Source organism: Sinocyclocheilus grahami, unplaced genomic scaffold, assembly GCF_001515645.1.
Source record: "Sinocyclocheilus grahami isolate Dianchi unplaced genomic scaffold, SAMN03320097.WGS_v1.1 scaffold587.1, whole genome shotgun sequence".
Classification (NCBI taxonomy): domain Eukaryota; kingdom Metazoa; phylum Chordata; class Actinopteri; order Cypriniformes; family Cyprinidae; genus Sinocyclocheilus; species Sinocyclocheilus grahami.
Genome location: NW_015505766.1, coordinates 87,606 through 113,815, shown reverse-complemented (window position 1 = coordinate 113,815; position 26,210 = coordinate 87,606). Strand labels below are relative to the sequence as shown.

Here is a 26,210-nt window from a genome sequence, read left to right as displayed (position 1 = left end):
GGTGTTTGTGTACACACACTGCCAACACACATTTCAGTTCAAACTACTTGTAAAAGTGCATGTAGCATCCAATGACCCCTTTAAATACAAATTATTAACAACATTATAGTGAAGCAGCTCTCTAGTGTTTGGAAAAGAGCTGGACTCATGTTGTCAAGGCTGTTCTGTTGGAAGAATATCCATCCGTCTTAGCTAAAGGCACGATGGTTTGTTCTATTTATATCCACACGATATAGTGCATCTGTGTTGAATTATGTGAGTTCGTAATGAAGTACAGCTGGAAACCCATTTCATTCAGTGTATTCGAGATCTGTTATGCGGCTCGTCACATGTTGGATCTTGTAATGTTCACTCATGAATTTATTCCATGAATGTCTGACATGAGCTGCGCCGTATATCTACAGAGTGAACATGAAAGGGTTTTTTTCATGTTGAGCTCCAGTGATGAATATACATAGCACATTATTATAATGCATCTGGACAGTTTCGTGGGTTTTTCCCGTTGTTTCTTTCTTTTCTTTTTTCTTTGCTCTGGACTATACTTATTACATTTTCTTCATCACAAATTAAGGCATTATAAATACAAACATAATGTATAAGTACTTAATTCTACATTTTAATAATGTTTATATATATATCATATATATCAATCACTTTGGATCAATTTAATGCATCCTTGATAAATGAAAGTAATTTTTTTACTTGTTTAGTTTGTACTTTTTCATTTGTGGTAGGATGACAAATATATATATATATATATATAAATTATTCGTTTTATTTATTAAGGACACATTAAATGGAAAAAAGTGACAACACATATATATATATATATATATATATATATATATATACACTTTTTGTCATCCTACCACAAATGAAATAGTACAAATGAAACTTTTGTATATATACAGTGGGTACGGAAAGTATTCAGACCCCCTTAAATTTTTCACTCTTTGTTATATTGCAGCCATTTGCTAAAATCATTTAAGTTGAAAAATTTAAGGGGGTCTGAATACTTTCCGTACCCACTGTATATATATATTTTTTTTTTTTTTTGAAACACTGTAAAGTAAGAATGTTTTAATGCATTTAAAAATGTATATTTATATATTTAAAATATATTTAAAAAAATGAATAAAATAAATTTATTTTGAAACATATTTTAGCATATAAAAAAGTTTTGTTTTTTTTTGTATATTCTGAAATATATTTTAAAATATATTTTGTCATATGGCATATATATATATATATATATAAAAAACGTCACAATGCAATAAATCAATCAATCAATCAATAAAAAATAAAAAAAATTATGGTACTAAAAAAAAAAAGGTCTTTGCTAAATCAATCAATCAATCAATCTTATTTTTGGCTGTGAAATGTGCCAGACATGTTCTTGTGGGTTTCGTGAGATTCACATTAACATGATCTGAGGATCTGAGTTTTTAGCTGTGGTTTGGTGAATATGATCTGCATTTTTGAGGCCGTGTGAGCTGCTTTAGCTGCGTCTTTATAACCCGGTGCTGCATTAGCATCCGGAGTGTCCCGGCGTTTCATAAGCGTCTGCTTTTATCTCGTCTGGCTGTGGAAGTGTGAGTGTTTCTGCGTTCAATCACACACACATCAGAGCAGAGGCCGCAGCATCAATAATGCATCAGCAGCGTGCTTCTGTGTTTGTTAGTGCGCTGCTCTTTAAGCCTCGGCAGGACTGTCCTCCTCCTTTCGGAAGCTCCTCGTGTCCTTCTGCTCCGTGACGGCTGCATTAAACCCAATCAAATCTGTCCCCAAACACGACTGGAAGCTCTTGGGAAATGCATAAAGCAGGACGTCCTGATGGGAAAGTTGTGTTCATGTGGCGCGGTTCGGTTGTGTTTCTGATGGTGTAACGGCTCTTTGTAGTGTAGTACACTATCTAGTGTGTGTTTGCAGACTGCAGTGGACTCGACACGCTACATTATCACTGAAACAACGACAGACGCTGAGCGTTTATGTGTGATTCACACACTACAGACGTGAACTCAATGCACTGACGATCATCTCACTAAATACTACTATTTTATTAATTGTTTTTGCAAACAGTTTCACATACTATTTTTGACAGACGATGGCATGTGATGAAAGATATATTTAAATATATATTTCAGAATATACAAAAAAAGGGCCAAAAATCATATTTGCTAAAATATGTTTCAAAACACATTAATTTTGGTCATTTTTAAATATATATAAAAAAAATATAAATATAAATTTTTAAATGCACAAAAAAAAATTACTTTACAATGTTTAAAAAAATATTAATATATAATTTATATAATAATAAAATAATATATTGTAATAAAATATAATTACAGTATATATAATATTTCAATATATAAAAAAATACAAATTATGTATTTTATTTTATTTCCAATTTTAAATACATATTACACTGAGCACTGATATTTATACAATTATATATATATATATATATATATAAAACTGTTGATTTTATGAAGAGTATATATATATATATATATATGTATGTATTTGTATCAAAATGTATTTTATTTTATTTAAACTACAAGTTAATTTAAAATATGATTTGTATATATATATATATATTCAGTATATGATGGCCGCGTGTCGACATGATTCAAACATGCTCTGCGTCTCCGTCCGTGATTTTCTGCTCTTTCAATCTGCTGTATTTGAGTCTGACAGGCTGCTTTTGTTTCTGCCTTCTTCATGTTCTTCACATCCTCCTCCTCCTCGTTTTAGCCTGATAATGTCGTGTGGGAGAACATAAAACGCTTCCTCCGCTCCGACTACGCTTTTGTTTGCCAGATAAAATTCAGCCATAAACAGTCTGCATGCAGAACGAGTGGAGATGAGGATCAGACCACGATCTATTCAAGCGTTCGACCATCTTCTGATTAGACTCTTAACCAGTTTATTTCTATAATGTTCGTCATTTCAGCCTCTGGTTTCCATCACGTCAGATTCAGAAACTCAACATGAACCTACACTGAACTTCCTTAACGAGAAACACAGAATGAGAATGATTGGCTGGAGAATGTTAGGCTGAAATTTTATTGGTTAATTGGTCATTTTCCCCTCCCACTCGACCTCAATGACATCAGCAGAAGAGGAAAGTGTCACAATCATTATATATAAAGTGACGATGCTCACAAACGCCACTAATTCATATCTAAACTTGAAGGTAATGCTCTTTAAATCCCTGAATTAAAGGATTCATGTACAGTGATGTAGTCTTTATTATTTTTCAGTTTTAGTCGTAGTTATTTTAGTAAATCAAGTTAAACTAAATCAAAATAAATAAAATATATTATTCTATGGCTTTATTATTTTAATATTTTATTATTTTTATATCAATATTTATTTTAAATTGTATTAATAATGTATTTATTTTTTATTATGTGCTGTTATCATTTTTATTTGTTTTTTGTTTGTGTGTGTTTGTCATTTTTATGTTACATGTTACATATATATTATTAATTTGTATTCATTTAATTGTTATTAACTTTATTAATTTTTATTTAAGTTTTAGTTGTAGTTTTTTAGTACATCAAGTTAAATTAAATAAAAAATTAGAAATAACGTATACTTAACTTTTATTTATTTATTTATTTAATTTTTTTAAATAACAAAAATAACAAAAATGTTTCAACTTTGGTTAACTTTGGTTTTTAGCTTTGCCGTTTTTGTTTTCATTTTAGTTTACGTTTTAGTCATTTTATTATGTGCTCTTGTCATTTTTATTTATTTTTTAAATATTTAAATTTAGCATTAATTTATTTTATTTCAGTTTTAGCAATTTTAGTATTTAAACATAAACTTATTTCAGTTTATTTCCAATTATTCAATTTTTTTAGTTAGTTCGTTAGGTTTTACATTTACTATTTCTATTTTATTTCATTTTTATTTCAATTGAATTCAAAAATGATTCCTAATAGTTTTCGTTTAGATGTAGCCCTCCTCTACCTTCAGTTTGTTGTCTTTCAGATCAAGTACTATCAGTTTCAGAGGATCTTCAAGAACTAGTTTTTATGGTTTAGTTGACTGTGTTTCCTTGTTTTTGTGTTTGCAGCGCTGAAGAAGGGTCGTTTCTGGATCACTCCGGACCCGTACCACAACGACGACAACATCCAGATCGGCCGCGAGGTGAAGATCTCGTGTCAGGTGGAGGCCACGCCGCCCGAGGAGCTGCAGTTCAGCTGGCTGAAGAACGGCCGGGCGTTACGCAGCTCCGAGCGGATGGTCATCACGCAGACCGACCCCGACATCTCGCCCGGAACCACCAACCTGGACATCATAGACCTCAAGTTCACCGACTTCGGCACCTACACGTGCGTGGCGTCGCTGCGGGGTGGCGGGATCCCCGAGATCAGCATCGACGTCAACATCTCGTCCACCACTGGTGAGTCTCACACACACGCTCATCCACACACACACACCGCAGATCAGACGTCAGGAAATGCGCGAAGCTCATTTATCTGGATAAATATATCTTTATTGCTGGATCTGTCCGCTGCTTTTGACACGGTTAACCACCAGATCTTCCTGTCAACCCTATTTGCAAAGGGCATCTCAGGAACCTCACTCCAGTGGTTTGAGTCTTATCTCTCAGATAGATCCTTCAAGATATCTTGAACAGGTGAGGTGTCCAAGTCACAACATCTAGCTACTGGGGTGCCTCAGGGCTCAGTTCTTGGACCACTTCTCTTCTCTGTCTACATGGCATCACTAGGTTCTGTCATTCAGAAACATGGCTTTTCATATCACTGCTATGATGATGACACTCAACTCTACCTCTCATTCTATCCTGATGATCCTACGAGCTGCTTGCATCTCAGCATGTCTAATAGACATTTCTTGCTGGATGACGGACCATCACCTTCAACTCAACCTTGCCAAGACAGAACTGCTTGTGGTTCCAGCAAACCCATCGTTTCATCACAATTTCACCATCCATAAGTCGCTTTGAATAAAAGCATCTGCTAAATGACTGAATGTAAATGTATCTGAGAGACAGCTCTGGCTCTCCGTCCTGCACTCTTCAAAATAAATGCTTTAAAAGCAGGTTTTCACAGTGATGCCATAGAACAAGTGAACATTATTATTTAATGTAAAAATGTTTGTTTGTTTGTTTGATTGCTTGCTTGTTTGTTTATAACGGAGCTACATTTTTTTTTTTTTAGAATTATTCATTTATTTTTATGTATGTGTTCATTCATTTTTATATTTATTCATAATTGTTTAATTTTTATTTATTCATTCACTCATTCCTTCATAAAGGAGTATAACTTATTTAAAATTCAAATATGTTTTATTTATTTAGTTAGTTAGTTATTAATGAATTAATTCATTCATCATAATTCATTATTTATTTCTAATTAAGTTATTTATAATATTAATAAATTATAACAAATTATTTAAAATAAATTTGTATTCATTCATTCATTCATAATAGAATTTAATTTATTTAAAGTTAAAATTGATATGGATATATTTATTTATTTGTCTATTTATTAATTCATTCATTATACTTTTATTTATTTATAATTTGATGACACTCAACTCTACCTCTCATTCTATCCTGATGATCCTACGAGCTGCTTGCATCTCAGCATGTCTAATAGACATTTCTTGCTGGATGACGGACCATCACCTTCAACTCAACCTTGCCAAGACAGAACTGCTTGTGGTTCCAGCAAACCCATCGTTTCATCACAATTTCACCATCCAGTTAGACAGATCAACCATAACTCCTTCAAAAACAGCCAGAAAGCTTGGATTTGTGATTGATGATCAGCTGACTTTCTCAGACCACATTGCTGAAACTCTCCGGTCCTGCAGATTTGCTTTATTCAACATCAAGTAGATTAGGCCCTTTCTTTCGGAGCATGCTTCACAACTCCTTGCTCAAGCTCTTGTTCTGTCCAGGCTGGACTATTGCAATGCTTTTTTGGCAGGTCTTCCAACCAGTTCTATCAAAGCTTTACAATTAATCCAGAACGCATCAACAAGATTAATTTTTAACAAGCTGAAAATAATGCACGTCACACCTCTGTTCATCAGTTTGCACTGGCTACCAGTAGCTGCTCGCATAAAATTCAAGGCATTAATGTTTGCCCACAAAACCAGCACTGGCTCTGCACCCCTTTACCTAAATTCATTACTTCAGAGTTATGTGCCTCTAGAAGCTTGCGTTCTGCAAGTGAACGTCACTTTATTGTTCATCCCAAAGAAGCACAAAATCTGCTTCACTGACTTTTACATTAACTGTTCCCTCCTGGTGGAATGACCTGCCCAACTCTATCCCAGCAGCTGAGTCCTTAACCATCTTCAAGAAACGACTAAAAACACATCTCTTCCATCTTTATTTGACCCTCTAACTCTAGCACTCTCTATTCTAATTCTATTCATTATAAAAATAAAAATAAACTTGCCCCTTTTAGACTTGCATTTAGACTTTATTTACTAACTCTTGCTACGTGTGCTGCGTTAAGTTAGCTGAGACTTGTTATAGCACTTGCATATCTTTGCTCTTTTGTTGATTTTGATTGCTTCTATTGTCCTCATGTATAAGTCGCTTTGAATAAAAGCATCTGCTAAATGACTGAATGTAAATGTATCTGAGAGACAGCTCTGGCTCTCCGTCCTGCACTCGGCTTCATTTTTTTTTTTTTTTTTTTTTTAGAATTATTCATTTATTTTTATGTATGTGTTCATTCATTTTTATATTTATTCATAATTGTTTAATTTTTATTTATTCATTCACTCATTCCTTCATAAAGGAGTATAACTTATTTAAAATTCAAATATGTTTTATTTATAATATTAATAAATTATAACAAATTATTTAAAATAAATTTGTATTCATTCATTCATTCATAATAGAATTTAATTTATTTAAAGTTAAAATTGATATGGATATATTTATTTATTTGTCTATTTATTAATTCATTCATTATACTTTTATTTATTTATAATTATATAATTATACTTATAATTATTATTATAGTTTAATTTTATAATTTATTTTCATTTATACATTTCATTAATTTATTCATAATAGAATTTAAAATTATTATTTACTTATTTATTTAGGCATAATATAATTAATTAATTAATTAATATGTATTTATTATTTATTTAAAAGGTAACTTTGTTTATTCATTCATTATAATATTATTTTGTTTATAATGTTTTATTTATTGATAGTGAATTTTGTCTTTTATTTATTTAATTAAATTGTATAATTATTTATTTTTAATTCATTCATTCATAATATAAATTATTTTTTATTTATTCATTCATTTATAATGTAATTAAATGCTATTTATTTATAATTTTATTACATTTTAATTAATTTATCCATAATATAGTTTATTATTTCAACTAATTATCAATTATAGTTTATTTTATTATATTATATCGTTTATTATTTTAATTATGTATTTATTTAAAAATGAAAATGTATATTAACATCGGAGCAGCTTTAACAGGACTTTGAGGCCAGCCGTAGAGAATCTGTGGTTTGAAACGCTGTATTTTCCCGTGTGGATCGTTTGCGGGAGTTGAGAGAAATGAGCTGCTGCTCTCTAATCAGGAGTCACGGATGATCAATGAGCTTCCATCCGCAGTCCTGACGTTTTTCATTATCATCCACCTCCATCTCAGATCATCGGATCGATCAACAGTGATTGTTAAACCTACAGAATCACAGCGAGAAGAAGTCATTTACGTGTGAAATTATATTCAGATTGATGATTCGGTTCAGAGTTTTTAGTTCACTCCCTGCTCCCTGCTGGAAAACACATGCATAACATTAATTCATTCATTTATTAATATATATATATATATATGGACTTATTCATTCATTCATTCATTCATTCACTCACTCACTCACTCACTCACTCACTCATTCATATATATATATATGGATTTTTTTTTAATGCATTCATTAATTTACTCATTATAAGACAATTTATGTATTTATAATTACAATTTTATTTTAGATTTATTTGGTCAATGCTTTCACAATATTTATTTAGTTGTTTATTTGTTAATATATAATAGCGTTAACTTTTTATTTATTCATAATAGATTTTTTTAATGTATTTTTTATTCCATAATATAGTTTTAATTATATTTATTTATTTAGTCATTTAGTCATGAATTCATTATAGTTTATTTACTTATAATTCAAAATATATTTATTAACTATAAATTAATTAATTCATTCATTTTTATATTTATTCATAATGTTATTCAATTATATTTATTTAAAATTAAATCCAATTTATTTATTTATTTTATTTGTATTTAAAATGGTTTTACCTTTATTTGTTTAATCATTTATGTATCGATTCTTTTTTTTAATTTATAATCAAAAATATACTTTTTATTTATTTATTAATTTATTTATTTTGAACCATTCATTGGTTCAAAATAGCCTTTATCTTTTTTTTTTTAACTGATTAAACTTTTTTTTTTTTTTACCGATTTATAAGCTATTAGCCTGAAAAGAGCAAAACAGTAATTGATCATCATTAATAATGTCTGAATGATCTGAGATTATCAGAAAGCTCACCTTGACTTCTTCGTTACGCTTCATTTTTAAATCTATTTACATTCGAAATATATAATATCATGTCTGTTTTGTGACATTTGTTTATAATATTATTTTATTTATAAATAAAAGTAATTTATTGTAATTTAATTATATATATATATATATTATAATTTTTTTATTATTATTTTTTTTTTTTGATAAATTCATTTATATTGGCTATTATTTGTTCATTTTGCATTTTTTTATTATTATTATTTATTTCAGCTTTCTGAAGACCACAGCAGTAGCTCAATTTCATGCCTCTTGATTTTATTTATTTATAAATGTGTTTATTTATTTTATTTTATTCATTTCTTTGATTATGTATTTTATTTATGTATTTATTTTAGTTTTCTAAGGAACACGGCAGTAGGTCAGTGTCATGCCGTTTTGTGAAGTCAGCCGATAAGGAAAGTCATTCGAGTGAGTCTGGTAGAGTACGTTATTCTATTTTGAGTTAATCACAATAAGAACATGAATGAAGAGAGTGAGTAGTGTGTATTTAGCTCATGCTGGAGTATCTGCTGTATCTGGAGCTCCGGTCCATCCGTCGCTCGTCATGTTTCGGTGATCAGGTGCTTCTGAAGGACTCACTAGAGCTCCTAATAAAAGCGTTTAGAGGAGATTACGCTGCAGGTTTGCCAGGGATTCATGCTGAGGAGGTTCGACTGAGAACAAGCCCAGAACGTTCAGCGTTTGAGCCAAAATACTGGAAGAGTCAGCTCCGCTCTGGCAGAGCAAGACACGTTTATTTATAGAGCATGTTCCATACACGATAATGAATCAAAGTGCTTTACATAAAAATACACAATGTTAACATTTGCTGGTGGTATTCATTCAGTTATAATATTTTTTTATTTATAATTTGATTTATATTTATTTCTTCATTTGTAATTTATTTATGTATTTATTCATGTATTCATACATTTATTATGTAGTTGTATTTATTTGTAATTTTTTATTTTATATTCATTTTAATTCATTCATTAATTAATAATATAACGTATTTATTTATTTAAAGTTTTCTTTAAATAAATAAATAGATGAGTTTCAGCCAATAGGTAAAGTCATTAAATAAACACATGAAAAAATAAATATAAAAAATAATTTAAAAAATTAATTAATTAAAGTTAAAAAGAATAAAAATAAATGTACAGATAAATACAGAAAATAATAAATAAAAGAAAAGGGTAATAAATAATAAATTCAGGATACAATTATTTATATCTAATGAATTCTATCTGTTTTATCAAGTCATGCTTTATTTTCCTTTTATTACATTTATTTATTTATTTATCTATGCATTTATTTATTTATTTTTAATAAGTATATATATTTAAGAACTTTGGTCCTCCGTAACATGCTTATAAATAAATAAATAAAAGTATTTAAAATGTTATTACAAACAAATAAGAATAAAAAAGATGATGCATTATACTAAGGCTGGCTCATTTATTATTTTAACATCATTGATATTCATTGTTTTTGTTAATATTTAGAATTTTAGTTTTTTTTAATTATTGTTTTATATATACATATATATATATATATATTTTATTTTATTTCGGTTATTGTTTATTTCAAGTAATGATTTTATGATTTTGAGTTTAAGCTGTGCTCCATTCCATCATTTTGGTCACTTCTTACACAAACCAGAGTTTTTCTCGCTCATTAGCCGCTAGATTCGCTTCGTTAGTTGAAACTGTGCAGTTAATTTATTCAGGAGGCGTGTGCTGAGGTTTATCCTCCGATGATGAAGCGCGTGGACTGGCGAGTGTCCTGCTTCTCGTTCGCAGAGCTAAACACAATCGATCTTCATTCTGCTGGCGTTAGAGAGAGACAGAGCTGGACGCTTCTATCTGCCGCCGACGAGTAATTAATCTTTGCATTAGTCGTTACATTTAAATGTGCTGATAATGAGGACTCGGAGAGGACAGCCAGCCTCGCTTCATCCTCTAGCGGGACTCCTGGCTTTATCAGAGAGCCAGATCGAAACTATTAGTTCTCTCTGCTTTGAATTTCATTTCATTTATCTACGGAAGCTCTTAATGATCCGCACCTTCAGCTGATTAGATGCTGCTTCTGTTTTACTGTTATTTTGTTTGTCCATCAGGACATAACTAGAGCTGAGCATCGTGATTTACAGTCATCTGCAGAGAACAGGTTTGGAGAAATGTAGCATCAGTGTCTCACTGCAAGTGAATGGGTGCCGTATATATATATATATATTACAGTCATTTTTATAATTTATTTTAAAAGTGGCTATATTATTATATTTTTTTATATAGCAAATAATCTGCATTACAGTAGTGAGAAAAAAGTAAATCTGAAATTTTATGATGCATAATAGTAAAAATGTTTGTTTAAATGAATGGTATTTTGAGGGTTGCGGTCCTTTAATGGTTCTGAAAATAATGCAGATCTGCTTCATTTTCTTAAAGCGTGTATTGTTTGGCGTGTCTGTGAAATGTTTCGATGAGATTCTTTGATCTCTGTCGCTGACAGTGATGGGCTGATGTGTTGCCATGGCGATGAGGACGTGATGTCATTTCCCTCGTCTCCGAGGACTCTGCCGCTTTAGTTATTTATTTATGTTTGTCTCGTCAGACGAGTCGAGGCTTCAGGTCTGAATGCAGCGCTTTTATCTCCTCACGCAGAGCGACAGCTGAAGGATTTCTACAGTTTGCTGTGTTTATTCCGATAGAAACGACAAGATAAAAGACAGCGGGAGATGATTTCACTGCAGTCCATCAAGCCTCAGAAACGCCGACACCGGATCTGAGCAAAGTTTAGAAGCTTGAAAAGATTTTGATCATAAGAAAATTAAAATGAACTAAAATAAGATATAAAAATAAACTTTTATATTTCAGCTAGATAATATAAAAAAATGTATTTATTTAAAAATACAATAAAAATGACTAAAATGAAATGTTCCGCAAGTAAACTTTATTTCAGATATTTACAGAGGTGACAGAAAAACATTTTTATTATTGGAGACAAAATAAAAATTAAATATTAAAACTATAGTTGCCACGGCAACATAAAAAAAATACATATTTGAAATAAAATATAACACACTTAAACTTATTTTAATTCAGTTAGTTGCAACATAACATTTTCATTATTCGAAATAAAATAAAAAATAAACTAAAATATTAAATATATTAAATATATTTTATTTCATGAAATAAAATATGAAAAAACTCATTATTTGATTATTATTATTTTAAAAAATCATTATTTGAACTAAAATAAAATAAAATATAAAAAAAATTCTACATTTTATTTCAGCTACATAAAAAAACGTTTTTATTATTTGAAATAAAATTAAATAAGTTAATTAAATAAATAAAATTAAAAAAAATTAAAAACTCATGTCAACTAGATTCAAAGGCATCGTGAAATATTTTCATTATTTAAAATAAATACACAAATAATAACGTGTATAGAAATAATAAACATAAATATTTATAAATAAAAACTTAAACAGGATTAATCTTACTTTATTTCGGCCACGCCAGCATTGCTCATTTGTGTTTAGTTAAAGCTGAAGTACTAAAATAACTCAAACTAAATCAATTAAAAACTAAAATCTAATCAAACTATATAGACATACTAAAAAAATCTAATAATGATAAAATGAGAAAAACACAACAAAATTACTAAAACATTCAAATGAAGACTAGAAATCTGAAAATAAAGTCATAAAAGAACTGTAATGCTGTGGAACTAAACTACAACTTCGGTGTCTCTGTGTTGTGTGTGATTCGTTATGAGCTTTCGTTCGGTTGTGCTGCGGTGAATCAGAGTGAATAAGATCTCATCCGGCTCGTCTGGCACAAATCAAGCTCTGGTGTTTATCCAGAACGAGCCGTGAAGTGAAGCAGGGTTAAAGCCCGAGTCTCTCTCGCTGGCAGTAATGTTTGCAGGAGGCCTGCTGTCTAATGCACCCGTGCTTCGTTACGGTAACAGCTATTCATTTCTGCTAATGGCCTGGAATAGCATGCATTATTAATACACAGACAGCCCTGTTATGATGATTATCAGAGACTGAGTCTGAGGACGCCGGGGCTGATGCAGAATCATTCGTTTCTCATCTCGATGTGGAAACAGATCTCCGATCACATGCATGCCATAAATGATCAAATGATACAATGCTACAAAAATTCTGGATTTTTGAAATAATTTAGAAATTACTCAAATAAAGTAAAATATAATATAAAATATTAAAACTTACATAAAATAAAAATTAACTAGATGAAAATATGTATATGTTTGAAAATTCCAGCTGGCCGCAAAGGCAACATAAAAAAAACATTTTCATTATTTGAACTTTAAAATAAAATAAAATATTAAAAAACTTAAACTTATTGTAAAATATAAAAGAAACATATTTTATTTTAGCTAGTTCCCTAGGCAACATAAAAAATAAATAATTTTGTCATTTAAAAAAAATAAAATAACTTACAATATTTTAAAAAAATAAACGTAATAAATTTAATTTTAATTCAAATGCAAAAATTAAACTTAAACTTAATTAAAAATATATATGGACATTTAAAAAAAATAATAATAAAACCTAATACATTTTAATGAGTGTTTGTCTTATTTTCCTAAAAAAATATAGATAAGATACATTTACTTGAAACCCAAACATATATATATATACATATATATATAAATGTACAAAAACAAAAATGCTTTGAAATATATTTCTGTAAATATGTGTTCTAGCAATATCATTTTTTGGTACTTTTTTTAGCTAGTTGCCAAGGCAACATAAACATTTTTATTATTTTAAATAAAATACCAGAAAAAGTTTAAACTTATTTTCATTATTTGAAACAAAATAAAATATAAATAAACTTATTTTATTTAGACTAGTTGCCAAGGCAACATAAAATATAAACAATTTTATTATTTGAAATTAAAAAATAAAATAAAAAGCTTAAACTTACGTATATTTTATATATTTAAAAGCATTTAAAATATATTTTGCCCTCCATATAAGCATCATTTCTTCAGTCAGAAGGTCTTTGCATAGTAACCGAGACATTCATGTAATAAATGATGAATCAACATAACTGGTAAATCTCTGCGTACTGTTGGGGAATAGTTTAAAGCATTTAGTGACGTTACTGTTGTTTCTAATGCGGTTTGTTGGACTTGTTTTATATCATTTGCTTATTTGATTTTCCATCCCGAATCAAACGCAGACGTGTTTCGTTCACAAACACACGCTCACGCGTTGACCATCCTCCGCGGCCCCGTCTGCTGCCTTTCTAGAGCCCCGTATCAGTCCCTCCTCTGTTTTTCTCTTTCTTAGTTCCTCCGAACCTGACCGTGCCGCGGGGCAAGTCTCCGATGGCGGTGCGGGAGGGCGAGACGGTGGAGCTGGAGTGCCTTGTTTCAGGGAAACCCAAGCCCATCATCCTGTGGTCGCGGGCGGATAAGGAGGCGCCGATGCCGGACGGCAGCATGCAGATGGAGAGCTACGACGGCGTGCTGCGCATCGTTAACGTGTCGCGCGAGATGAGCGGATCCTACCGCTGCCAGACCAGCCAGTACAACGGCTTCAACGTCAAGCCCAGAGAGGCCGTGATCGAGCTCATCGTGCGCTGTAAGTGCTCCTCAATGCCTCCATGTCTTCATGTCAATAACAACATGAATGTCCACCAAATCAAACCATTCACAGCAAAAACTCCTGCTCTTAATGAGTATTTATGTCTCAATTTCCAATTAAAAATCGCAAAATTTCAAAATATACAAAACATATATTTACTAAAATATGTTTTTGAAATGTATTATCTATATCTAGGAATATATTTTTAGCCATTTTGTTATTTTTGAAAATATATTATATATATATTTATTTATTTATTTATTTATTTATTTATTTATTTATAAAGCATATAGCACGTGTGAACATACCCATAGGACAAAAATGCATTTTGAAAATATAGTTTAATAATATAAATGTATATTTTAGAACCATTTAAAATATATATTTTGCCCTCCATATATTGTAGTATTCCGATACGACAACATTTTTTTTTTTTTCATATTTCAAAATATAGAAAAATTTATTTTTGCTAAAATATGCTTCAAAATATATTTATGTAAATATATTTTTATCAATATATTTTTAGCCATTGTTTATATATTTAAAAAAAAAAAAAAAAGCCTTTAAAAATATTTTTCCCTCTATATATTTTAGTCCAAGAAAATATATTCACATTTGAATAAAAACATTATTTGTTGTCCATAACGTGTGAACATATGTGTGAACAAAAAAATATATATTTTCAAATATATTTAAAATATACAAGAAATGGTCAAAAATATTTTTATTGTGAGTAGTTTCGGTGTTTTTTTACAAGTAATTTTTACTAGGGCAGTTGGGTCAGAGTGTTTGACCAGTTGCAAGACAGTGTTTTTGTTTGTTTGTTTGGGGTTTTTTAATAAATAAAATTGGGATTGTCCAGATTTGTGGGTAGGTATCAGTGTTTTTGTACAAGTAAACAGTTTTACAAGCTGTCCTTTGAATCACCATGAATGAATCTCAAGATGCCACATAATCGCATCCATTATAACTTGAAATTGAATGCGGCAAGTTGTGAGTCACACGAGGTCTTTCCATTTTCTCTGAATATGAGTGTGTGTTTGAGAAGTGTGTTCAGGAACACATCCTGTACTTTCTGAAAGCCTGTTTGTCAAGGACGAGGAACTGAAGAGTCTCAGACTCAATTCAGACGCTGTTACTCCACATAACAGTTTGCAGATGACTTTATCTGACAACACATTGGTTGGTTGGTTGGTTTGTTGGCTAGCTCAGGGCTTTTGAAGCTTTTTTGGAGCCAGGGACCCCTTACAGGGGAGAACATTTTCCAAGGACCCCCACATGATTATAACAATGTTTAAGGCTTAAGGTTATGTCGGTGGGAGTAAAGAATGTAGAATGCTGTAAGAAACCTCTTTGTAACCTTTAAATAACATTCAAATCACAACAAGAAATGCATAGCAGACACACACAACACCCTAGTAACCACATAGCAGCCCACATTACTCCCTAATAACCACCAGAACACCTCAGCAACCACATAGCAACACTCTAGCAACTGCATAGAAATGCCTCAGAACACCCTAGCAACCAACAAGCTGCATAGCAACGACCTAGCAGCCACCACAACACCCTAGTAACCACATAGCAGCCCACATTACACCCTAGTAACCACCAGAGCACCTCAGCAATCACATAGCAACACTCTAGCAACTGCATAGAAATGCCTCAGAACACCCTAGCAACCAACCAGCTGCATAGCAACGCCCTAGCAGCCACCACAACACCCTAGTAACCTCATAGCAGCCCACAGTACACCCTAGTAACCACCATAACACCTTAGCAACACCCTAGCAACTGCATAGCAATGTCTCGGAACACCCTAACAACCAACCAGCTGCAAAGCAATGCCCTAGCAACCAGTCAGTACACCCTAGCAACCACCCAGCAACTGTCTGTCTTAAAACTTTCAAACTTAACTCTTATAAAATTATGTGAAAATAATTTGCTACATACCATATTTTCTGGACTACAAATCGCGTTTTTTTAATCATCTGAAACATGCTCTGATTTACAGTATATTCCAAAGTGACTTGCATAATGCAATTAATGTCATATAAGCAAGACGAAAACACTTCAAGGTTTCTACAAATATACTGTATTTCTCAAGTCTGTATGACAAGTGCGCAGTATTTTCTTTATTTCAGTTTTTCTTCATTTCATGCCAACTGAGATGGCAAAGTGCATTTCGTTAGTTTTCTTTATTTTACAAAAGTACGACGTTTCACTGTTAATAGACTCATTTCCATTTTGACTGATGTCTATCTTTCCGCTAATATAAGGAATTATTAAATTATTTAGTGGACTCCCTGGCTATGGGCTAATGTGTGCACGCTTAAACTCACTCAGATTTGAAGTGAACGTTTAGGCGCGCGGCGTCAGTCTGTGGACATCTTCAGGGAAGTGGAGGTGTGTTGAGGACGCGGCGGCATCATGGTGTTTGTGGTGTGAAATCACGCTGAGAGATAAAGCGTCTCCGGTGCGCAGTTGAGGAGAATGTGTGAATGCGATGAGAATGGCTTTCCTGAGTCACAGCAAACACGCGTGTGTCCTTCATGCACTCAGAAGAAGTACACTACTGACGATGTGCCCGAGGACTGTGCAGTTTTTTAGTTGTTTTTTTATGTCTGGAGATTTATAGCTGTGATGCTGCGTGAAGATTCATGACTGTGACTGAGAACGTTATTATGAATATGTCTAGCGTACTGTACACTGTATATATCCTGCCGTGGGTGTGTTGCATTGTAACAAACTGCGTCGTGTCACTACTAACTAAATGATCATCACTTAATAGTGTTCACAAACATCCCAGGGGGTCATTTTATTTGCCTCTTTTGGATATGAATTAAATACTGCAATTTAGCTCCAATTCTTAATTTGTTGTTTTAGTTTCCTTAGTGTTTTTTCTCCTAATTTATTATAAATATATGTGCTCAAGTTTGATGCTTTTACTAGAAAAATCTGGTAAATTAATATGATTATCTTGCGATTTTAATTGGATCATAATGTCAAAGTTTGTGATACAGCTGTCATCGTAAATAGAAGGTCCACGTTGTGTGCTGCACATTTCAGAAAAATATAGTAGGTTGGGTTTTGAAACGTTCAAGAAAGTTTCAGGTCTGATGAAGATATTTGACAAGGTCTTCAGTTTTAGTAATTTCAGTACTTCAACCTAAGCATATTAGTTAAGTTAAAGTTTTAATTTCTAATAAATGTTTTTAGTTGCTGAAAATGATTTTAACCAAACTAAAACTATTTTTTCATATTTTTATATTACTTTATTTCCGTTATACTTTAATCATTTTAGTACTTAAACTTCTAATATTTGTTGAATATTTCTAATATTTTAACATTTCTAATATAGCTTCAAATGTTTATAAGCTTTAATTTATTTCTATTCAGTTTTAGTCATTTTTTTAGTAATTCTATTTCAGTTAGCTTCCAAGGGAACATTTCTAATTTACATCTAAGTTTTTTTTTTTAGTTTAAGTTTTTCATTTAATATTTATACTTTATTTTATCTGTATTTCAGTTATCAAAACAAATTTGTAATACTTTTTTAATACAAATTTTAATACAATTTGTTAATAGTTTTCTTTAACAGAATTAAATCCATTTGTCTTTTTTGTTATTAGTTTTCTAAAAATATTTCTACATAATTTGTTTTTATTTCAGTTTTAGTTTTAGTTTCAAGTTACACTTATTTCAGTTAGATGCCAAGACAACATTGCACATTTTGTTTTTAAAATCTAATATTTATATTTTATTTCATCTTTATTTCAGTTACTGAAAATGATTTATAATAGCTAATTATATATTTAATTAGTTAAAACAAAAACTACTTGTCATTCTTATTTTTATATATATATTTCTATTGAACTTTATTTTTAATTCTGTTTTAGTTTGTCATTTTAGTACTTCCATTTAAACTTATTTTAGTTAGCTGTCAAGACAACATTGGTCATTTTCATTTTGAAGTGTCTTGTTTAAGTTTTTCGTCTAATATTTGTATTTTATTTCAGTTACCGAAAATGGTTTATAATAGTTGTAGTTTTCATTAACAGTAACAGCACTGCTTTGAGCTCACAAAGACGCGTGATTTGGAACGTTTCTGCAGTGCAGCGCTTCGTTCAGTTTGAGTTAGCTGTGTTAAGATCACGTCCTGAGTCTGCACTGATTGATTGATTGACAGCTGTCAGAGAACAGTGCTGAACAGCAGCAAAGGTTATTGTTTTGATCCGTTCTCCTCCTGCATCAGTGCAGCTGAACGCAGCGTCAGGCTCAGTATGATTCCTTCTGTCCGCTGCAGTGCTGTAAATCTGGACTGAAATCTTAAGAGCTCCATTCCTGCGGGACGATATTGACCTGAGCGGAAAGATCATAATGTATTCAGAGCCACTGATTTATATCTCAGCCCAGCTCCTTCAGTGAAGAACAACAACATCAATCCTGTGAACATACGCTGCTTTGATGTTTTACTCTCTGGAAAGAGTTTATATTAATAATACAGATATATATATATTTTTTTATTTTATTTATTTTATTATTTAGTTTATTTGGTATTATAATATTTAGTAATATTTTTAATTAACTTGCTTTTTAATATTTTCAATTTAATGTTTTTTAAGAACCGTTTGTATGAATTCATTTCTTTTCTTTTATAATTGTCTTTTATTTAGTATTATAGTATTCGTATTTTGAATTATCTTGCATTTATATATTTTCAGTTTCCATTGTACTTTTTTATTTAGTATTATAGTATTTATTTATATTTTGAATTAGCTTGCATTGCTATATTTTTCAGATTTCAATTTAATTTTTAGTTTTGGTTATTTTGATATATGTGTTTGTCATTTTTAGTAGTTTGTTGTTGTTTTCTAAATAGCTTTCATTTATTTTTAGTGAAGAACAACATCATATCCTATAAGCATATGGTTTGATGTTTTATTCTTTGAAAAAATATAGCATTATATAATAATATTATTCATATTTTAATTATCTTTCATTTTTATGTTTCTGTTTTCATTTGAGTTATTTTAAGTAATTTTCAAGTAATTTAGTTATGTGTGCTTATTTTATTTATTTATTTATTTATATTATTTTCCCCCTTTTTTATATTTCTAAATAGCTTTAGTTTATTTTTAGTAAAGAAAAACATTATATGTCCTGATAACATTTGTTCAAGCAGGTTGACTCTTTGAATAAAATATTAAATAATAAATGTATTAAATATTAAATATTTTGTTTTATTTTGTGTTATAGTATTTATTTATATTTTGAATTATCTTGCATTATTTGTATTTTTTTCAGTTTTCATTTTAAGTTTTAGTTGAGTTTTTTTTTTTTTAGTTATTTGTCATTTTTATTATTTTTTTTATTATTTTAAATAATAGCTTTATTTTAAAAAACAAATATTTCTAAATAGCTTTAAATTATTTTTAGATTCAAAATCTGATTCTGATTCAAAAAATATGTTTAAAAAGTAAAGTTTTTTATCTGCTATTTATATTTAATTTAATCTTTGTCTATTATCAAAAAGTTGTAGTTTTTGTTTTTTTGTATTAAATATTTCTTTCACCTTTATTTCAGTTAAAAAAAAGCTAACTATAAATAAATAAATTATTGCTTTTTTTGCACACAAAATACACATGTAATATGGATCAGGAGAAGATTATTACAAAAGTCCGTAAGTGGTGGGAACAGCAGAGCTACTAAAATGATTTGTCCTTCTTTTGATTCTGTTTTTCGTTCTGAATAACATCTGGTCACGTCTAATAACGTCTAATAACGTCAGTTTCTTCAGTCTCAGGAAAGCTGCTGTCGATGTTTCTGCTGAAATGCATTCATATGTCATCAACAAACACAGTTTCTCTGTCCGTCTACTGCTCTGAAAACGCTCCGACTGTTTGTGTGTTTGGAGAAACATCAGCGCTGATGTTAAAAGCTGCTCCATTATAGGACTGCATTTCCAGAGAGGTTTGAGTCTCTGTCAGATTGAACCGTGTTTGCTTCAATTTAGTAAGAGAAGGAACACGGCGGACCGTTATTAGCCACAGCATATGGCTCTAATGCAGCCAAACCCTTCATACGGCCGGCAGCATTTCTGTAAAAGCCTCGTCCTTGTACTGTATGTTGTTTTTTCCGGAAGCAAATACCAACTATTTCATTACATCTCCCACATGTGCATTTGTCATCGTCTGACTCACTTCTGCAGCTCTCTCTCGTTCTGTTCTTCGCCTCCTAGCTTTTGTTTAGCGGTGTGTGTGTGTTTCAGAGGATCTCAGATGTGTTGCGCTTAGCCTCTCGCACCCGGCGCTCATTAAAATCTGCCGTTTCTTCTCGATGGAGTGAATCTGGAGGAGGATCAGCTCGACCTCTCAGATTAAGAGCTCTGTGCTCATCTGTCCTCCAGTTTAACCGGCCTTTATTCGGCTCTTTACTGATACGCAGAAATTAATTTCAGCCGTTTGAAATTAAAAATGTTATTTACATGCTTTCTCCATGCATGTGTGTGGAGCTGCATACTGTGCATCAGTGCATGCATTTAGATCTTATTTTATTTTTATTTTATTTTTATTTTATCATCATAGTCTGTTGGCAACAGTAAACTGAGGGCACCATTTAATTTTTAATTAATTTTTTTTTTTACTTTACTTTACTTTACTGTTGGTTGTTTCCAATTGAGTGCTTGTTTTGAGTCTTTGGTTTTGAACTCAAGTTTCATACTGATTGACAACAAAATTTGATTTGATTCATCTGATGTTTCAATTTGAGTCCATCAGGATCCAAATAAAAATAGAAAATAATCAAATGAGATGAAGCACTATTTAATCATTTTTAGTTGGATTTTTAAATTTAATTTTATTTAATTTTATTTAATTTTATTTAATTTTATTTATTTTATTTAGTTATTTATTTATTTAGTTTTGTTGGATTTCCAGTTTCTAACCGGTAATATAGTTTTATTTAATTTTTTTAATTTTTTATTTTTTTTATTTTTTAGTTGGATTTCCAGTTTCTCAAACCAAACTAAGCGGTAATATAGTTTTATTTTATTTTATTTTATTTTATTTTATTTTATTTTATTTTATTTTATTTTATTTTATTTTATTTTATAGTTTCTCAAACCAAACTAAGTGGTAATACAGTTTTATTTTATTTTATTTTATTTTATAGTTTCTCAAACCAAACTAAGTGGTAATACAGTTTTATTTTATTTTATTTTATTTTATAGTTTCTCAAACCAAACTAAGTGGTAATACAGTTTTATTTTATTTTATTTTATTTTATTTTATAGTTTCTCAAACCAAACTAAGTGGTAATACAGTTTTATTTTATTTTATTTTATTTTATTTTATTTTATTTTATTTTATTTTATTTTATTTTATTTTATTTTATTTTATTTTATTTTATTTTATTTTATTTTATTTTATTTTATTTTATTTTATTTTATTTTATTTTATTTTATTTTATAGTTTCTCAAACCAAACTACGTGGTAATACAGTTTTATTTGATTTATTTTTTATTTGACCTTACCTTGCTTTACCTTTACTTTACTGTTTGTTGTTTCCGATTGAGTGCTTGTTTTGAGTCTTTGGTGTGCATGTTTTAGTTCAATATTTTCTTTTGTTTTTGTATTGTTATGTGACATGTGACAGTAATGCGTTTCTCTCCGTCCGTCTCTCAGATCCTCCGGCGGTGGAGCCGGTGTGGCAGGAGGTGCGGCAGGGGTTGGGTCGGCCGGTGGTCATGAACTGTCGTGTTCTGCGGGCTCATCCGTCACGCGTGCTGCGCTACGAGTGGAGGCTGAGCTCGCGGCTGCTGCACGCCGGCACCTTCGACTCGCGCGACGACACCGACTACACCATACGCAGCCTGGCGCGGGAGGGCTACGGCGAGTACACCTGTGACATCATCAACGAGGTGGGGCCGGGACGCTGCACCTTCCTGGTGACCGGTGAGACTCCTCCCACTCTACACCACATTCACTACATCAGCCTCTAACCCTGCTGCAGAGTGCTTTAAATTCCTGTGGTGGGCAGGATTTATGATGACGGACAGCTGGTTTACTGAAAGATATTATAAAACAGATTTTGGATGAATCGATGAGATTGAAGGATAGATTCTGTAGATAGATGGATTAATAGATGTTGCTATGCCCAGAGCACTCTAGCAACTGGATAGCAACACCGTTGCAACCACCCAGGTGTTTGCTAGGGTGTTGCTATGCAGTTGCTAGGGGATTATGGGTCATTGCTAAGGTGTTGCTATGCCATTACTATGCCCAGAGCACCCTAACAACTGGAGAGCAACCACCCAGAACTGCAATGCAGTTGCGAGGGAATACAGGGACATTGCTAGAGTGTTGCTATGCAGTTTCTATGGGATGCTGGGTCATTACTAGGGTGTTGCTATGATGTTCTGGGTGGTTGCTAGGGTGTTCTTTGTGTTTGTTATGTGGTTTTTGGGTGTTGTGAGTAGTTTCAATGCAGTTTCTTGGGTTTTCTAAGTAGCAGCTAGAATATTGCTTTGCAGTTGCTAGGGTGTTGCTATGCAGTTACTATGACTAGACCACCCTAGCAACCAACCAGAACACCCAGGTGTTTGCAACTATGCAGTTGCTAGGGTACTCTGGGTAGTTGCTAGGCTATTCTGAATGGTTGCTAGGGTGTTACTAGTTACTAGTGTCGTTGCTACATTGCAGATAGCAACTGCATAGCAACATCCTAGCAACGAACCTGAAACCCCTAGAAACTGCATAGCAACATCCTAGAAACCAGCTAAAACACCCAGGTGGTTGCTAGGGTGTTGATATGCTGTTGCTTGGGGATTCTGTTCTGAATGGTTGCTAGGGTGTTCTGGGTGGTTGCAAGATCATTACTAATGTTGTTGCTAGGACATTGCAGATAGATAGATAGATAGTTTTTAAAATAGCATCTAGTTTCCTCTCGTTGTGTGTATTCTTGTGTTTGTGAGTGCTGTGTTTCTTGTTTGTACTGGTTTTTGAGTAAATCACGTCTTCCAGATGTTGTTCCCTTCATAAATGGCAAAATAATTGGTCGAACGAGACTGAGGAGATTAACGCTTAACTACACGACCGAGTGGTGTTTTCAGCATTATCCATGAGTCCATGTGGAAACACGTTCCTGATCCCAGCAGATGCTGAGGATCATCTGATAGATGAATTGCTCTTCTTAAAGGGATTGTTTCTGTCATCATTTACTCACCCATATGTCTTTTCAAGCCTCTGTGACTTTTAAATATTATTCACTCTTCTCTGTCATAACACTGAAATCTCATCACATCAGTGTAGAATGTTCTGCAGAAAAAATATTAATTCGGTTCATCTGACTGAGTGAGTGAATGAATGATGACAGGATTGTCATTCTGGATGGTTTCTAAGGCATTGTGAGTGGTTGCTATACAGTTTCTTGGGTGTTCTAGGTGGTGGCTAGAGTGTTGCTATGCAGTTGCTAAGGTGTTGCTATGCCCAGAACACCCTAGCAACTGCATAACAACAATATGGATTCCCCTAGCAACTGCAACCAACTAACAACTGGTTGATCTTTTTACCCAGGTTGTTAGGCTGTTCTGGGTGGTTGCTAGAATATTGTGAGTGGATGCTATGCAGTTTCATGATTTTTTAGGTGGCTAGAGAGTTGCTATGCTGCCACGAGGGTGTTGCTATGCAGTTGCTATGCCCAGAACAACCTAGCAACAACCTGCAATCCCCTAACAACAACAACTATCAACTAGTTGATCTTTTCAGCCAGGTTGCTAGGGTGTTCTGGGAGGTTGTTAGGTGGTCACTAGAGTGTACTTGGTGGTTGCTATGTGGTCGCTAGGGTGTATATGGTAGTGGTTGTTAGGGTGCTGTGAGTAGTTGCTATGTGGTTTCTTGGATTTTCTAGGTGGTGGCTCGAGTGTTGCTATGCAGTTGCTATGCCCAGAAAACCCTAGCAACTGCATAGCAACACCCTTGCATCAACCCACAGTCCCCTAGCTACTGCAACCAACTAGCAAACTGGCTGATCTTTTCAGGGTGTTCTGGATGGTTGCTAGGGTGTACTTTTTTGCTATGCAGTTGTTGCCATCCCCTAGCAACTGCTACCAACTGGTAAACCGTTTAATCTTTTCAACCAGGTTCAAGAGTGTTCTGGGTGGTTGCTAGTGTGTACGTGGTGGTTTCTAGGGTGTTATGTGTGGTTGCTAGGATGTTCTGGACATAACAACTGCATAGCAACAGTCTAGCTACCACCTAGAAAACCAAAGAAACTGCATAGGTTGTTGTGAGTGGTTGCTATGCAGTTGTTAGATTGTTGCTATGCCCAGAACACACTATCAACTGCATAGCAACATGCTGCCAACTACCCATAATGCCCTAGCAACTGCAACTAACTAGCAACTGTTTGATCTTTTCAGCCAGGTTGCTAAGATGTTCTGGGTGGTTGCTAGTGTGTACTTGGTTGCTATGTCCAGGAATGATGTCTGATATCCATGTGTGAGCTGGACGGATCACAGCCGTTTGAGGGGCAGTGGGTCGACTGGCGTTTGTCCCTCAGACCCGACGCTGCTAGAGTCTTTCTCTGCTGAGTTTGGCTCTGTAGTTTAGTGTAGATGATCATCATGAAGTGTCTCTCATGTGCCAATCGTTCAGCATCAACTCTCCCTCAGTGCTCTGCCATTTCTGCCATCTGCTCAGAGCTCCAGCTGCCAGAGTCACAGTCCAGGGAGAGTGCTGATCCGGCTCTGATCCGCCTCAGATCTGGCCCGGTTCCTCCCAAAGGGAGCGGCGCCGCTCTCTGCAGGTGTAATGGATCTGCATTTGTTCTCGCTGTGAGTGAAGAGCTGCAAACTGCATTCATTTACTCTGCAGATCCAAACATGCTGCACATATGAGAGGAGGCTTTGGCTCAAGTCTCACGTCACAGTAACAGAATCAGAATCAATATATTCAGTTAAATGTTTTATGTATTTAATAATCATGTTTCAGTGCCTGTTTTATAGAATCCAGTGAATTAGGTGCTTAATTTCACTGGATAATTTTTTCTTTTTATTCTGACCTTTTTGGACCTTATTCAAAAGATCAGATTATAATAGACCAGACTAGATTTTTAAAAGAAACTTAAGAAAGCCTGAGCAGAAGATAGTAGAAGTAGTTTTAAAAGCTTAAAGTTTGAAGATTTTAAGGTCATGTAGTCTATCAGACAGATTGCAGATAGACAAACGCTTGCTTGAGTGTTCTGGGTGGTTGCTAGGGTGTTGCTATGGCGTATTTAGGGTGTTCTGGGTGGATTCTGGGTTGTTGCTAGGGTGTTGCTATGCGGTAGCTAGGGTGTTCTGGGTGGTTGCTAGGGTGTTGCTATGGCGTATTTAGGGTGTTCTGGGTGGATTCTGGGTTGTTGCTAGGGTGTTGCTATGCGGTAGCTAGGGTGTTCTGGGTGGTTGCTAGGGTGTTGCTATGGCGTATTTAGGGTGTTCTGGGTGGATTCTGGGTTGTTGCTAGGGTGTTGCTATGCGGTAGCTAGGGTGTTCTGGGTGGTTGCTAGGGTGTTGTGGGTGGTTACTATTTAGTTGGTGGTGGCTAGAGTGCTGCTATCCCGTTGTTAAACTGTTACTCTGCGGTTGTTTGGATGTTCTGTGTTGGTTTCTAGGGTGTTGCTATGCAGTTGCTTGGATGTTTTGAGTTGTTGTTGCAAGGTTGTTGCTCTGCAGTTGCTAGGGGATTCTGGGTTGTTGTTCATATGCAGATGCTAGGATGTTGCTATGCAGATGTTATGCCCAGATCACCCTAGCAACTGCATAGCAACACACTAGCAACCACCTAGAGCACCCGGGTGTTTGCTAAGGTGTTGCCATGATGTTGCTAGGGGATTCTGGAATGTTGCTAGGGTGTTTACTAGTTGCTATCGTTGTCGCAGACAGACAGATAGATAGAACGATAGATAGAAGGATAGACAGACAGACAGACA

The 26,210-nt window shown here is 32.9% G+C and overlaps 1 protein-coding gene across 1 annotated transcript in view; it reads left to right on the top strand.

Moving 5' to 3' along the window:
• The window catches only part of LOC107556994 (MAM domain-containing glycosylphosphatidylinositol anchor protein 2-like), a 164,428-nt gene that overhangs the window by 113,420 nt on the left and 24,798 nt on the right, over positions 1-26,210 (top strand). The window contains exons 7-9 of the mRNA XM_016240276.1: positions 4,088-4,417; positions 13,944-14,237; positions 21,926-22,195. Coding sequence (XP_016095762.1) covers positions 4,088-4,417; positions 13,944-14,237; positions 21,926-22,195 — 894 coding nt within the window. The remainder of the gene's footprint in view (positions 1-4,087; positions 4,418-13,943; positions 14,238-21,925; positions 22,196-26,210) is intronic.